The sequence below is a fragment of the Nanorana parkeri genome, unplaced genomic scaffold (genome assembly GCF_000935625.1).
Source record: "Nanorana parkeri isolate BGI_ZX_2015 unplaced genomic scaffold, ASM93562v1 scaffold1080, whole genome shotgun sequence".
Classification (NCBI taxonomy): domain Eukaryota; kingdom Metazoa; phylum Chordata; class Amphibia; order Anura; family Dicroglossidae; genus Nanorana; species Nanorana parkeri.
In genome coordinates, this window is record NW_017307348.1 from 482,991 (window position 1) to 499,766 (window position 16,776).

Below are 16,776 nucleotides of genomic sequence, written 5' to 3' on the forward strand. Positions count from 1 at the left end.
GCAAATGTCACCTGCACTCCAATACGAAGATTCACGTCAGTGCAAATCCATTTTATTGATAGATGTCAAGAAGGCAAGCTTTTTCGGGGCTGCACAGGGCCCCTTTCATCAGGCTCAATAATGACAGTAGAAATTAGGTCACATGGCTTCACTACTATAGTATTTAGATGATGCCTGCAATTCTATATATTTTATGGGGGGATTTCTAAACTGTTTAGATACAAAACTTTTACTTGCACAGTGGAATCATTAGCTGTCACAAATACATATTCAACGCGTTTGGGTACTAGCTTTACTTTATTCACTGAGCTAGATTCTCTGCTCTTCTAATCAACTGACCCAATGATTTAAATGGGATGGACCAGGTATCACAGTAGCACATTGTAATGTCAGGTTCAAAACTTCTTTTATTTTCAGTTTCCAAAGAAATTCCAGAGCTGTTTTTGTAATGCCTCATATCCACAGCAGGTGGCAATGGCATAACACAGTGCCAGTATGCATTATGTACAGTATAAGCAAGTACCTATTACTAATTCAGTAAATGCTGTTATTATTATTATTACTATTATTATTATTATTACTACTACTTTTTATCTTTTATCTTATTCTTCTTTGTAGTCGTCATTGTTGTAGCAGTAGTAGTAGTATTGTTGTTGTTGCTGCTACTACTATTACATCTTCCCAAAGTTAAACCACTACAAGCATTCCAATATTAAAAAAATATGTGGCATTCAAGTGAAGAATAGGCAAGATCGAATGCACTGATTGGTTTTCCAAACTCTGAAAGGGAGGAAGATCAGGTAGTAGGTATTGCACTGCAATGTCTAGTGTATGTGTGGAATAATCTCAGTGCACTGAGGAGGTCATATGCAATAGTAGGGTGAATCATACACTGAATAGGGCCTGTAGACTGAAGCATACCTCCCAACCTTCTGAGATAAGAAAGGGGGACGACTAACAGCACAATGAGGGGAATTTATCATTTTAGCAGACAAAATCTGGAGCAGTTGTCCATTGAAACCAATCCACTTCGATCTTTCTTTTTCAGAGCTTAGGTGAACAAACTGAAAATAGAAGCTAATTGGCTGTCATGATTTTGTCTGCTGCAGTTTAGATAAATTCCCTCCTCTGTATTTAGTCAAAGGATAAACCCCTGCCACACCCCCACAGGTAATACAGACCACTTGGAATGTACTGTATATGCCAAAAATAATTTCTTAAACCCAGAATGGGGGGGGTTTCCCATTTTTTTATGTTACATAGTTGCATAGTTAGTCAGGTTGAAAAATTATGCTGGCCTTTTGAAATAGCAAATAATTTAGAGATAAGATGAATGTTTTAGTTAATAGCACTTTTAATAATTTAATAGAACCTTTTCATAGATATCTGTACATCAGACCAAAATGAGGGACAACTGAGGAGGAAAGAGGATTTGGTTCCAAATGAGGGACAGATGAGAGGTATGGACCAGAGACTGAAATGAAGATAGTGGCATCCTTCGACAATCTGGAGAAGAGACAAGACACCACCAGAGCCATTCATGTGCTCCAGCACACAGAGCTGGGAGTAGGTAAGTTTCCTTTAAAGGAGAACTATGAGGTGAGTGCTACAGCTCGTGGTATACTGAGCCTAGGGGGACGGGAGGACGCTAGTTTGTATCCTCCCGTTACCCTAAGGAGAACTATGCGGAAAAGCCTTAACCACATAGTTCTCCTTTAAATTAGAACAAGGATGGAGCTTTAATCTAATATTAAACTCTCAAACTTTTTTCAATAAGGAATCCAGATCAAACAAATACACATTGCCCAGCAAAGAATTTCTTTAAATTGTTGTCCAAGCGCTTACACTCATCATGTTTCCAAACAGCCGACTCCAACCCTCTCAGCTGAGCTTTCCTCAACTTTCTGTCCAGTACAAGATCACAAAGGGACAGAGAACTCTCCATCAACTATCCATCTACATGCTTGGAGAAGGGAGGAAGAAGTCAAGAGAAAGTAGAAAGGAGAAGATGATTAGATTGCCTTGCTGTGCCTGTGTGTTTGTGGAGACACAGCCAGCTTACTATCACACACAAGGGTGGCTCCATAGGACCATGCAGGGAAAAAGAGCAACCCTAAAACAGAATATCAGGGCCAGTGCTCAGGGGACCAACTGATTCTGCAGGAAACTAAAACTTTTAAAGATCAAGGAGCAGCATTCATTGTAAGTGATTTCATCAGCATTTGAAATAGCTGAAAATCCTTATCACTTTAAATGTGTGAATTAGTATGAGCACATATCGAAAAAGTGCTCATACTAATTTTCAGTACAGAAGAAGTCATTATTATAGCAGCAGGTGGTAATTTTAAAAAAATGTTCCTTTTAGCACTAAAAATTGCAAATGCTACCGAGAATGACATTGACTATGCTGTAAAATTGGTCATATCGAAAAAGTGCTCATACTAATTTTCAGTACAGAAGAAGTCATTATTATAGCAGCAGGTGGTATACTCCAGCAGTCATGAAGAAAGAGAATTGTGTGTTTTTTTTGGCTGCCCTGGCATGGTTCATCAGGGGGCCCTGCTGCCACAATGACCGCCAGTGTCTGACATAAATGAAGTTTGATGCAGCTACATCTAGCAGTAATGCAAGTACCTGGTGCAAAATTGTCATGAGTTTCTTTCACCCCTCCCTTCTGTGTTGTGGTTATAATAAGGAAGTCCCCATGTTTCTGTTTCCTCTGCATCTCTTGTGTTTTAAACAGGAAACTGTAACACACAGAATAAGAGAACTAGTAGAGAGCATTTACTCTGCAGAACTTGATGTTTTATCTGAAGATACTGAGGTCCTGACGCTGTAGTCAGAGGGGTGTCCTCTGCAAACACTGCATCTAACTGACACTTCCTGAGATGCCACTGTCCTGGTACCATGGGAATATCACTCGCTCCAAAGCTGAGGATCTGCTGTCACATGCTGGCAAGGATGGGAGTTACCTAGTGCGAGATAGTGAATCGGTTTGCCGGGCGTATGCTCTTTGCGTGCTGTAAGTGAAATGTTGCTTATCATGGTTGATTGGAGATAAGTGTCTTACTCAGAGTACGCAGATGTTTGCTGTGGAAGGTTGTAGGAAGGGTGAGTGTTGCTCATCACAACCAACCAGTTGTCTGCTTCCATTTGTCAAACCTCTCGTAGAAATAAAAATAATCTGGATCATTATTGGATGCTAATCAATGTTTTCACTACCAGAAGTTTCCAGAAGTTTATTGTCAACTGTTATTGAAATGTTGTTTGGCTTGGGGTACAGCTGGATAGATTTAAAGTATATATAAAAGCCAAAATATTTTGGACAGAGTAGTGGAGGGTTACAACTGCTATAAGTATTTTTGCCATTTGTGCTTCATTATTCACATTCTGTCCTGTAGGCTCAATAAGAAGTGACTGGATATCTTTACTATGCTGTCTGATTATTCTCGGTGATCTATTACAGAACCATGCCTCTCTATGTTATGGAGAATAGGAGAGGGGTGGGGTTCTATAGTCTTAACTACTTTCTGTTGTCCTGATGTAGGTTAAATGCTCATTAACTGTAGGGGGTAGAAGAATGGGCTGTATTACTTATTGTGTACATTGCTCTGGTAGGGCCCAATGCTATCCTCTTCTGCCTGACCTGTGGGTGGTTCCTTAGTTTATTCACATACAATGGTGTACTATAAAGCTGTATAAAACCTATAGATTTTCAGCAGATTTTTGATGGTCATATGGTAAAAGTGCAACAGATTCCTTCATCTACACCAAACTGTGTGGATGGAGGAATCTCCCACTGGGCCAAGCTTCAATATCTTGCTAGTCGACCCCGCTGGATCTCAAAATACCTGAACAATGCCTGCATCCAATCAGATTTTTTAGGTAATTTGACAGCCAACAGGGCTGACTTGCAAGATACTGAAGGTTGGCCCAATGGGAGATTCCTCCATCCACAGTATTTTTTTCTTCTGTCTGGAGTTGGGCTTTAAAGTGATACTGAGCTCAAGAGTTAAATCTTAAAAATACATTCAAGTAGCCTACTTATTAACAGAAATGTCTCATATTTGTGTATCACTCTGCTGTAGATCCTCAGATCAGCTCCGAGTTGGTGCTGACACTGTCCTTCCTTCTGCTTTCGTTTCCCATGGTCCCTGTGTGTGATGTAAAGTAGCCATCACTCCAAGATGGCTCCCGTGATGGACTACAATCTTGTGTTTAGTTTACTAATTTGTATTGAGATTGTAGTCCATCATGAGAGTGAGCTTGGAGCAGTGGCTACTTTACAACACACACAGGATCATGGGGAACAAAAGCAGCCACCCTCCAGATGGAAGGACAATGTCAGCAGCAATTCAGAGACGATTTGAGGATATGCAGCCGAGTGATACACAAATAAACTACAATTTTGTTAATAGTTAGGGTACTTCAATGCCTTTTTAAGATTTAACTCCTTACTTTAGTGTCACATTAGGAAATTTTAAAAAAATTACAACACTGAGCCTTCAAAAGTTAGGCAGCAATGACAGCTCCCATATTACTATCCTGTCTGATTCTCTCTAGGGGTATCTGTACTTCATTTTAAACTTTTAAAAGTAAAAGTCCTACCTAAGAGCAAATGTCACAAGTTACCCGTTACTTCCTTGGTTAGCCAGAAAGGTCTCTTCAATGTTCCTCTCTAATTTAGTTTCAGTTTGGTACTGGGCTTGACTAGCTGTGACTTAATGGCTAAGCCTCGCTGACTGTCATCTTCCCTGTCTTGTGAGAGTCTCTTTACTGGACAGTCTGGCTTTGTCATGCTAGAAAATTGTCATGCTAGAAAATGTTTCGATAGCCAAAACTTTTTTTTTTTTTAATTTAGTAGTGAGTATTTAAACGTTTGTCAGGTTTTTTTTGCCATTTCTCCAGTGAGGGAAATATCTTCCTATATAGCTGTCATTTGGATGATTTTGCCTAAACCTCCTGTTCATGTAGCTCTAAATCTTTCATCCCCTCCTGCTTTGGATCCTGATGACAATGTTCATCAGGACAAATAAAGGGGGGCATTTCCCCAGTGGGGGTACAGACAGAAAAAAAAACTGACAATGAGGTTATAATCCCTCATTGCTCTATATAAAACTAAAAAAAGTTTTGGCTTTAGAAACATCTTACAGATAACAGTTTTATCTGCTTATAGTTTGCCCTCCCTGGTTCTCCATTTAGACCCTCATCAACATGATAATTACATTTTTTAACTTAAACCTTTCTGTTTTCGAGTAAAAACCTTATTGTACACCCAGTGACATCATCACTGGGTCTCTGAGCTTCCCGAAAACATCACAATAACTTACTTTAGTACTCCTCTTACGAGCTCTCAGCCTTGATGCAAGCAGTTGACTGGCTCCTGGGAGCAGTTATACACATTTTAAATACATTGATAAGTGGATGTCAATCTAGAGGAACAAAGCAAAGGGTCCCAGGCTACATTTTGTGATTGGCCAGGAGGAGAGCGGGTTGAAGTTGCAGCAAGCGGCCCCAGAGTACAGTGGGTGCTGTACTAATCGGGTGATCGAATAAACTAAATTTATGGATGCTGGAGGCAGCTTGGATGATCAGAACTGTGAAGTTCCATCCGATACCCAGCACCCATCTAAAACTGTCCAGCTAAAGCTGGGTCAGCTAAATGCATTCCATGCACATCAAAACAAAAGATGTGCAAAGCCACAATGTGAATAGAAAAGCCTATATCATGCCAGTTTGCTGCAGAGTGGGACCCTTGCTCTCTGTGAGGAAGCAGTGGTGTCTTTGCAGAGTTCCAGCTTCTGTAGTGAGACCACATCTTCCCCGCAGAAAGCAAGGGTCCCACTCTGCAGCTACTGTAAGGCCATACACCTTACAATCATCTGCAGATTTTCTGTGGTCAGATGGAAAAGGTGCAACAGATTCCTCCATCTACACCTAACTGTGTAGATGGAGGAATCTCCACCTGGGCCAATCTGTTGCACTTTTCCCATCTGACTACAGAAAATCTGCAGATAATTGTAAGGTGTATGGGCACCGTTAGAAGGAAAATCGTACGAGAATCGAGCAGTGTGAACAAAGACGTGCGACCGTTTCTACTGTACGGTCGCACATCTTTTGTCGAACCAACATGCTCGAAAACCCGCCGAGAATCGTACGATTGTCGGCGGGTTTCTAGCCTGCTCGTCCGATAGCTCTGGAACGGGCCGGTGTGCGCACGTGCACACTGCCCGTTCTGCATTGTGGTCATCGCAAGCCCGCCCCTCAGCGGGGCGGGCTTTCGATGATCGCAAGTACGATCTACCCGTCCAAGGTGGGCAGATCGTACGAGCTTTCAGTAAGCATACGACCATCGCAAGACAAAAGTCTTGCGATGGTCGTAAGGTGTATGGGCACCTTTAGACATTGAACACCTTTTGTATTGATGTACCTGAAATGTATTAGTTGATTTAGACTTAGAGGGCTCAATTGGGTTTTAAAAACCGTATTGCCTGATAAGCAGCCCTAATTTAGCCTACCATCACTGGAAGCTGACTAATGGAATTGTACATCCACCTATGTTGCAGATGAATTGGTTAACTACCAAAAGTATTTAGACCCCAACATTGGAACTAGAGGTACTTTATTCTGTTGAAGTTGCTATTTATGTGTATGATTTGGGGTTCTTTTGAACAGTAAAAAAATGTAGAAATGCAGAGAACATCTCTAATTATCAGCAAGCCCACAGAAGATTACTAACAGTGGCAATAGCAATAACAACAAAAAAAACCACAACATTGTATATTCAGAAGCACTTCAAAGAAGAAATTAGTTCATTTAGGTATCTCAGAATTGTCATGGTTGTATTTTTGAATGTACGAAAACTACCATAAAGGAACAATCCTATCATAATTTAAAAATACACATTGAAATATATACTGGGATCCCATGCTTCCCACTCAGGGCTTCAGTCTTTAATTGAGGTATAGCTGTACTGGTCCAATCAATTTCAGTCTCTTTAATTGATAATCTGGTTATCTGGGAACCCCAATGTTATAGCAACAGAGGTTGCTGCTGCTCTTGAGAGGGGCCCCGGCCAACTTTGGCCCTGCCTTGTGGTGACACATAGAATGAGTGGAGACCTTACCAAGGAGATAGGTGGTAATAGGTAGGCCACAGGTATCCTTGGCAGCAGTGCATGGGAAAGCTGTTAAGGGCCAGTATAGTGATTGACTCTACAGCTCACATGACTGGATTCAAGGGATGTATGTCATTGTCATCTGCACCAGCTCTTAGCAACTTCCACATTCTCTGTAATGCGGGATAGTTTGATAGCACCTCTCCATCCAGTGTCCTCTGTGCTAATTGTTATTGTTACTGAGAGGCACAAAGGGTGGAGCAGCCAAGGCAGAGATAGTATAGGAGAGACCATTAGAGGGAGAAGAAGTTGGAGTAAGGTCCAAACTTTCCACTAGGGCTTGTACTTCTGTACCTTTGTTTCCTTGTTGGCCCCTTGCAATCACTCACATACAGAAAACCTGGGCAGCACAATGGCTTAGTGGTTAGCACTTGTGCCTTATAGCACGCGGGGTCACCAGTGCCAATCCCAGTCAGGACACTATCTGCAAAAAGTGTGTATGTGTTCCCTGTGCTTGTGTGGGTTTCCTCCAGGTACTCTGGTTTCTTCCCACACTCCAAAGACAGGGACCATGGGGAACAAAAGTAACACACACAGGGACCATGGCGAACAAAAGTAGCCACCCTCCAGAAGGAAGGGCAGTGTCAGCACCAATTCTGAGATGATTTGAGGATCTACAGCTGAGGCCAGGTTGATATCTGGGCGATCCGTGACCGTGTGGGGATCGGATGGTCATGGAATGACACACCACTGCCGATCGCGCTGAAGGTGCCATTGTGAAGCGCGTCCCAGGAACGCCGAAGTCTGCACCAGCCCTGAGTGATACACAAATAAGCTACATTTAGGTAATAGTTAAATTAATAGTTAAGTAAAATGAATGCATTTTTAATATAATCCTGAGTTTAGTGTCACTTTAAGGTAAATTAGAGGATTTTCTCTCTCTAGCACAGCTGCGGTGTTTCAATGGACAGTATTTGTAATTCACTAATCGCTTTCACTTGTTGCTAGAAATAACCTTTAGGTTCTGATTCCTGACTTGGTTTTTGTTTCTAGGTTCCAGAACTGTGTCTACACATACCGAATTTTACGGAATCCCGGGAGTCAGCTGTCAGTTGAGGTCAGTGAGACCATCCTTGCCTAAAAATCTCTCACAGATATATTCAAAACATTCATTTTCATGGGCAATTAAAGCAAATTTGCCCTATAAAGCATGATATGTAATCACTATTTACTGATGTTGTCATAGCGGAGCAATGAGCCATTTTGAAATAATATAAATAATCTCTATTTGATAATGCTACATGCAAGTTGGCACTCTCAGAACTGCTCTGCAGGTAGATGATGGGGCAAAAACCTTTAAAGTGTATGTATAGCCAACATTTGTTTTGTTAGGATAGAGTAGTGAAGAGTTAAAACTAGGGATGCACTGACAGGGCTGCCATCAGGGGTGTACGGCTGGTACCCATGTAAGGGGCTTGTGGGGCCTGGCCCCCCTCAGCCCACTGACAGCGGAGGAGGTAGAGGTGGAGGAGACTGAGCCCCAGCAGCGCCGGTCCGGCGGCGGAAGATGCTGGGTCCTAGCACTGCCGGTCCGCCGGTGGAAGAGGCAGGGCCCCAGCAGTGCCGGTCCGCCGGTGGAAGAGGCAGGGCCCCAGAAGTGCCAGTCTGCCAGTGGAAGAGGCCGGGCCTCAGCAGTGGCAGGTAAGGAGCTGAGTGTGCAGGGAAAGGGACCCTGACCAGCCCTCCTGAGACTCTGCAGAGCCCACCATAGAGACTCTTAGATGGGCTGTACTGGATCTACGGTGTGCTCTGCAGGGTCACTCTCAGGTGGGCTCTACAGGACTTCATGTGGGCTCTGCGGGGCCCCAGGTTGGTCCAGAGTCCAGTGCGTTACTAAGTCCAGAGTCCAGTGCGTTACTAAGTCCTGAGTCCAGTGCGTTACTAATATACTGGCTTTTTATAATTTGGCAGGGATTTATTGCTTAAACCTTGCCCCTAAACCACTATCCCTGCTGTGATATTTTCTGATAAGTTTGTAGGTTATCTGCCAGAAGTAGAGAACAGTCAACAAGCTTACCATTCTCTGTAGGGAGAAATACTTTCTTATTAATTCTTGTGTTATTATTATGTATTTAAGGGAGAAGTATTGGCAGAGTATAATGTACTCTTCCCAATACTTAGAACCGGTTTGTGACACACCAGCTCTGGTGCATTCCAGCACAATTTGCTGCTGGAACGCACTGGAGGGCCTCCTGACTGGCTTCCTCTGTGCAGGGGCGGGAAGAGGCGTGGTGGTACCATCCATGTCAATAGCACCGCTGGCACGCCCCCCGCCCACAGTGCAATCACCCGCACCGAAACACGAGGCACAGGAATGCCTTCCATTCCGGTCCAGTGCGATCTGAAAAAATAGTGCTTGCAGCATTTTTTCAGATTGCATTGAATCGGAATGCAGGCATTGTTTTGCCACACATTCTGGTGCAGGCAATCACGCTGCGGCGATCGCCCCAGAACGCAGGAAGCCGACCGGGATGTGCTTTAGTGCGTTAAAGCAGCGAATCATGCTGGAACGCACCGGAGCTGGTGTGAACCGGCCCTGAAGCCAGAAAAGGTCTGGCTTTACTTTTCTTTAAATGTTGGCCTATTTACATTTTTGTGGCATGGTGCCATGTGCTGACATTGGTAGCATTAAAGGAGAACTCTGGGCAAAACTTTTATTAACCCTTGCAGTGGGGCTACCCCAAGGCAAATCAACTGTTAGCTGCTCATTTTTGTCTAGGTGTTAAAAAAAAGTTATAATAAAGTTATATGAGTTGGCTCCCTGCTTTTCCGGTCTCTAAAGCGTGTCTTCTCCTATGCTGCAGCATTAGAATGTTCTTCAGTGTCCATGTGTCTATACACTGTATATAGAATGTGATGATTTACAGGACCTTAGATTGCTGCAGAGGAGGGAGGGTGAGCCTGGAAGGACCGGTCATAGAACAAGCTGACTCCTCACTTCGGGTAAGTATAACTTTTTTTAGCACCTAGACCATACCAGCAGTTAAAGGAGAATTATGGGAGAATTATGAAAAACACTCATCCCCATAATTTAAGCCGACCTCTGACAATGAAGTTGTCAGAGGTCGGCTTTATTGATCAGGAAGTGGGCTCTATTGATCAATCCTCTCCCTGCGGGGAGGGGTGAGTGCCAGTCACCACTCGCCGCAGGGATTCGTCCCTCCCCCTCCCATCCTCCAGCGCTGACTGGGGGAACAGATGGGAGAGGGGGCGGGCACAGCTGGCTCTGCCTCTCAGCTGTCAATCAGCCAGCAGGATAGTATTGTCGGGAACTATCCCAGCTGTGGTGCCGCTGTGCACTCTCAGCATATCATGGGCAATAGCCCGCTACATACTGAGTTTTGGGTCACCGGAGGACATTAGTATCCTTCTGTGAACCTGAAGAGAACTGTGGACAAAAAAGGTTAGGTCATAGTTCTCTTTTAACCTTTGAAGTGTGGGGGTTGCCCCACTGTAAGGTTTAATAAACATTTTATCTGGAGTTCTTGAAGAGAGTTCATTGCAATGAATAGGCTGCTAATTGGACATGCATCATTTTTTTCAGCCTATGCCAGTGCTTCATCAGCAGGAATGTTTGTGGATATTCTCTCTCTGAAGTCTAACAGTGCTTTTGTTGACTGGTCTCTCCACAATAAACTGCAGCCTGATGAAATTGCTTGCATACTGCTTATGGAGTCTGTAAAATATTTTGGTGCCCTGTTTTTGGTGAAATATTGCACTCTAATGTCGATGGTTTAAATACAAGCTGCCTGGTTACATAGTTACATAGTTACATAGTATTTGAGGTTGAATACAGACATAAGTCCATCAAGTCCAACCTATTAGGATCTCATTCTAGGAGTACCTGTACCCCTGTATATTACGGTCCCTTAAGAAATTGTCCAAAAGTTTCTTGAACAATTCCACATTCTTTGCTGAAATCACCGCCTGTGGCAGTGAGTTCCAGACCCTAACTGATCTTACTGTGAAGAACCCCCTTCGCCCCTTGTGCTGGAATTTTTTTTCCACCAATTTTAGGTGGTGGCCTCTAGTCTTTGTAATGGAGTTAATTTTAAACAGTTTATCGCTAATGTTGCTACCACCATTGAACATTTTGTACATGGAGATCATATCCCCCCTTAATCTCCTCACCTCCAATGTGAACATGTTTAAATTTAGTAGCCTTGTCTCGTAGCTCTGGGCCTCCATACCCCTAATTAGTTTGGTTGCCCTCCGCTGGACTTTTTCCAACTCAAGGACATATTTTCTTAGTACCGGTGACCAGAACTGGACCGCGTACTCCAGATGAGGTCGAACCAATGATCTATAAAGTGGCAAAATTATAGACTTGTCCCTGCAATACATCCCCTTTTTAATACAGGACAAGACCCTGCTAGCTTTGTTTACAGCAGCCTGGCACTGCAAACTACCTTTCAGTTTGTGGTCTACAATGACCCCAATGGTTGTTTCTCCTGTTCAAAATGCGGGTGGTGAAATTGTATAACTAATGTGTGGGTACAATATTTTGCTGCCTTTTTTTCTGGGAAATAAATACACTCTAAAGTTGAATCTTTATAAATTAAAAGTTGCCAGTTGTCTCCCGTCTTGAAGCAGCCTACCAAAGGTGCCTAAATACTGTCTATGGAGTTATTGAATCATTTATCCCTTTCTTATGTAAAATACAGTACTTATACTTAAATGTGGAAGTTTGGGCTGAAAAACTGCACGCAGTCTGTCAAAATGCAGCCTAAGAGATTGAGCAATACTGTCTATACATTATGTAAAATATCCTTTAACAGTGAAAAATAAATACTGTATTTTGGTTTTTACCTCAAAAGCTTTGCAGATATTATTTTTACACTCGTGCAGTGTGTACAATAATCCTTAAATTGTAATGTTAAATATATAAACTTTACTTTTCTGGATACTCCAAAGATAGATGGGCATGTGGCTTGGCCAATCAGGCCTAAAAGAAATTGTGGAATTATTGTGTATGCTGTTTGTGTAATCTAGTGGAATCTGAGAAACCTAGCTTTTATATATTTCTGGGATTCCTCTAAGGCACATATGTCAAACTCAAGGCCCAGGGGCCGAATCCGGCCCACCAGGCCATTTCCTAGACTTCTACTTTCAGATCTAGATATTAAGTTATTACTAAAAGCAGTGATAATCGAATATAGAGGCAATTATGATAAAGATTAGATACATTTATATAGTCTTACAGATACCTTTGAGGGCAACCATAATGTTGATGCGGCCCACAATTAAATTGAGTTCGACACCCCTGCTCTAAGGACAAATGAGGAAGGCAATATGGCTTACAAGAAATTATAGAAATATGGTGCATGCTGTGTATGAGGGACATGTTATTTCAATTAGAACCTGAGAAATATAAATGTCACCTTTTGTTGGGCGTAGGTAAATGTGGATGGGGTATAGCCAATCAGGTCTAAAATCAATTGTGGAAATATTATGTATACTGTGTGTAGCATATTATTTCTTTGCACACTTAACAAAAAAGTTTAATTGATTTTATTGCTCAAATGCTAAATTGGTATGTTGTTTTGACAATATGGCCCATCAGAAATAGTAGAAATAATACAAGCGCAGTGTGCTAAATGCTCCTTCCTTTATACACTCAATATTGTGTATATTTGGCATGAACAGTTGCATGGGTTGTGTCTGATTTAAAATGCCACCTGCTCCAACAGCTGAAATGCAATCTTCCTTTTTTCTGTTTCATATAAACACAGATGTGGATTAGTAGGATGGAAGACTGCATGCTGTGTGTATCCTTCCAAATGCATGCTTCTCCGATTCAGTCCTGACAGGCCCACCAGGCCATTTCCTAGACTTCTACTTTCAGATCTAGATATTAAGTTATTACTAAAAGCAGTGATAATCGAATATAGAGGCAATTATGATAAAGATTAGATACATTTATATAGTCTTACAGATACCTTTGAGGGCAACCATAATGTTGATGCGGCCCACAATTAAATTGAGTTCGACACCCCTGCTCTAAGGACAAATGAGGAAGGCAATATGGCTTACAAGAAATTATAGAAATATGGTGCATGCTGTGTATGAGGGACATGTTATTTCAATTAGAACCTGAGAAATATAAATGTCACCTTTTGTTGGGCGTAGGTAAATGTGGATGGGGTATAGCCAATCAGGTCTAAAATCAATTGTGGAAATATTATGTATACTGTGTGTAGCATATTATTTCTTTGCACACTTAACAAAAAAGTTTAATTGATTTTATTGCTCAAATGCTAAATTGGTATGTTGTTTTGACAATATGGCCCATCAGAAATAGTAGAAATAATACAAGCGCAGTGTGCTAAATGCTCCTTCCTTTATACACTCAATATTGTGTATATTTGGCATGAACAGTTGCATGGGTTGTGTCTGATTTAAAATGCCACCTGCTCCAACAGCTGAAATGCAATCTTCCTTTTTTCTGTTTCATATAAACACAGATGTGGATTAGTAGGATGGAAGACTGCATGCTGTGTGTATCCTTCCAAATGCATGCTTCTCCGATTCAGTCCTGACTGTGCAATATTTTTGGCTCTTGTCTGACATAATCCACTGAAATTATTTTTTTTTAATAAAAACTGCCTCGTCCCTCTTTCTTCAAATGTGGCCTACTAAAAAAGCTTCCATGTGCAGTGTGTCTGTGCTATATTTCTGGTTCTTGTCTCTGACATAATCCACTATGATTTTTTTATTTCTCGATAAAAATGCCTCGTCTCTTTCTCTCACTCCAAATGCGGCCTACTGAAAAGGCATACATGATGTGTGGTGTGCAATATTTTTGCTTCTTGTCTTTGACATAATCTATTATAATTTTTATTCTATGTTACAATCTGCCTCCTCTTTCCCTTTTTAAAAACAGGCTTTTGAAAAGGCTTATATTATGTGCAGTGTGTCTTTGCTATTTTCTGCTTCTTGTCTCTGAAATAATAGAATGTCATTTTTGTTTTATTTATGTATTTATTTTAAACCTGCCTTGCTTCTGATTCTTACATTGCTGCCTAATCAAGCTGCTTACATAGTCTCCAGCTGCTGTCATTTGTATTCCTTCATAACTGCCTTATCTCTGGAATGTGTCATTGTGATGTTGAAGTGTTTTTGTTTACAATATATTAAACATGAGCTAAGCTATGCTATGAAACATTTTTGGCCATTGTTTGGCAATTGTTATGAAGTTAACTTTTCTATTTTTTTAAGAAGTGTAAACCTCCTTTTAGATCTGTTCTGTCTACTCCTTCAACCTCTCAAGTGTAGCCTGTTATCGCTAGATAACAAGTCACGTGTCAATGCAAAAACTACCTAAAAACTGTTTTTAACAGTTGAAATTAATCAGATAGGGGTACCGTTGTTTTTTTGTAAACCAAGGAATTTATAAAATTAACAAATGCTTTTACACATACAAATTATGTGATTCCAGAATATGCTGATGCTGTCATGTAAAATCACACTGTTCTGTAACACCACATAGGAATCTCTGAAGCATATAATATGAAAAATTTGTGTTTTTCCATGTCATCCTCAAAGTTGCATAACATAAGGGGGGTGTCATCTCCCTGCAGAATGATATTTATTAATATTTTCTTTTTGCAAATATAGGTAGGTGGCGGTGACTAGCAACCTACTGTGTTTCCCCGAAAATAAGACCTACCCCAAAAGTAAGACCTAGCACTATTTTTAAACAGTCCTGTAATATAAGACCTATCCCGAAAATAAGACCTAGTTTGGGGGTGGCCCAGAGAGCAACCAGAGTACATGGCGGGGACTAACCGGTGCGCCGCAGATCCCGCATGTTGCCCCTGTCACGAAATCAGCAGACACCTGTCGGCCTCAGCCTTTGCTTAGAGAGCTGACGCCGGGCAGAAAACTACATTTCCCAGAAGGCAGCAGCACAGCAAGGAACGTATGGCCAGTGGGGTCAGAGTGAGGTGAGGTGACTGAGCACTCCAGCCTGGCGACGAGAGAGGTGGCTCCCTGGCGGGATCCCACAGAGAACTGTGAACGGCATCAGAGAGGAGAGCTCCAGGACAGTAGCAGCCTGCAAGTATTGTGACAGTATTTAAAATAAGCTAAAGCAGAGACACCGGCACTCCAAATTTTACCACGATGCACGTCAATAAAGAGACGTATTTTGCAAATTTGGAGTGCTGGTGTCTCTGCTTTAGCTCACGATTGTTACGGCTGCCACCCGTTGACTACCGCAGCACCCAATTCTTGAAGGGATTTACGCGGTCAGGAGTGCGATAGGACCATGGACTATCAGTATTTAAAATAAGACATCCCCCGAAAATAAGATTTTTGTGATTTTTTGGGGGAAAAGAAATATAAGAGAGCGTCTTATTTTCGGGGAAGCATGGTATGTCCTTTGTTTGACAATTTCTATTACCTATTAGCCTTAAAGATGGAGAGATTTGACTTTAAAGATTTGTCTCTCATTGATTTCCATGAGGTACATGAATTGCAAACTTTTTAACACATTCGCTGAACCTACCAAGAATCAAACCCAAGCAGATTCGCCTTTCACTACTGATAATGTACCTCCTGTACACGCAGTCTCGGTACCCATCTCTATTTTGCTCAATCAGTATACAAACAATTGCTAATAGACACGTATACATATTCTTTTGGCAGAACCAAAAACTAAATTTTTTTATTTGTCAGATTTACTTCCACTTCAATTTCTGTGACATACAATTTGCCACTATTTTGGAGCCTGCCACCAGATACATTTTTCGGTCTTGCATCAGGTTATTGTGATAAAAACTTTATGAATGTCTGACAATCAAAAGAAGAAAAAAAGATAATTATGAACATATATATTTAACTATCTTTACAAACAGGCTTAATTAGCTTGTATTTTGTTATGGACTGAAAGTATAAATAACAAAATAAAAAGACAAGTCATTTGTTTCACTAATTGGCTACTTTATGATATTATATAATAATGATTAAAAACAATCTGTCTTAAAAAAAAAAGCCGAGATTGGGCATGCAGAAGCTAATTAAATAAGATAAAATACTCCTGATTTTATCTAGTTATAATGTAGTCTTTGGGGCATGAATGCAAATTAATTATTCAGCCTATTCACTACACTACTTGAACAGAATGAAATAAATGACTTGTCTGTATATACTCTCACCCTCTTTACTCTTCTGCTTTCTTCATACTCCCCCAACTGTTCATGCTGCTTCCTTTTTCACTTCATCAACAAGTACTAATTTCACACTAGCCAAACACCAACCAGCTAGCTGCTGTTATTATTATTTTAAACTGACAGCTTTAATGACAGGGGTATTTGTAGGAAAGGTAACATGTATTTGTTATCTTGAGTTATCTCAAATCTGCACCAGAGAAAATGAGTTTGTCATTAGATTAATTCCTATTTGTAGGAATAACTTTTTCTTTTTTAGAATAGCCCTGTTAGGCTTTATTTTCACGATAATGGCATGCATGCTATTATATGTGTTTGTAGGACATTTCTACAGTACAACCACAAAATCCCAGCACACTTACCATCTAGCCTAGAAAAAAACCCAAATGACACTGTCTAACACTTTGCGTCAAAAACAGAGGTTTTCAT

General features: G+C 41.2%; 1 protein-coding gene across 1 annotated transcript in view; it reads left to right on the forward strand.

Moving 5' to 3' along the window:
- Positions 1-2,771: 2,771 nt before the first annotated feature.
- Positions 2,772-16,776, forward strand: part of INPP5D (inositol polyphosphate-5-phosphatase D) — an 86,091-nt gene continuing 72,086 nt past the window's right edge. The window contains exons 1-2 of the mRNA XM_018567655.1: positions 2,772-3,022; positions 8,171-8,234. Coding sequence (XP_018423157.1) covers positions 2,889-3,022; positions 8,171-8,234 — 198 coding nt within the window. The 5' untranslated portion in view covers positions 2,772-2,888. The remainder of the gene's footprint in view (positions 3,023-8,170; positions 8,235-16,776) is intronic.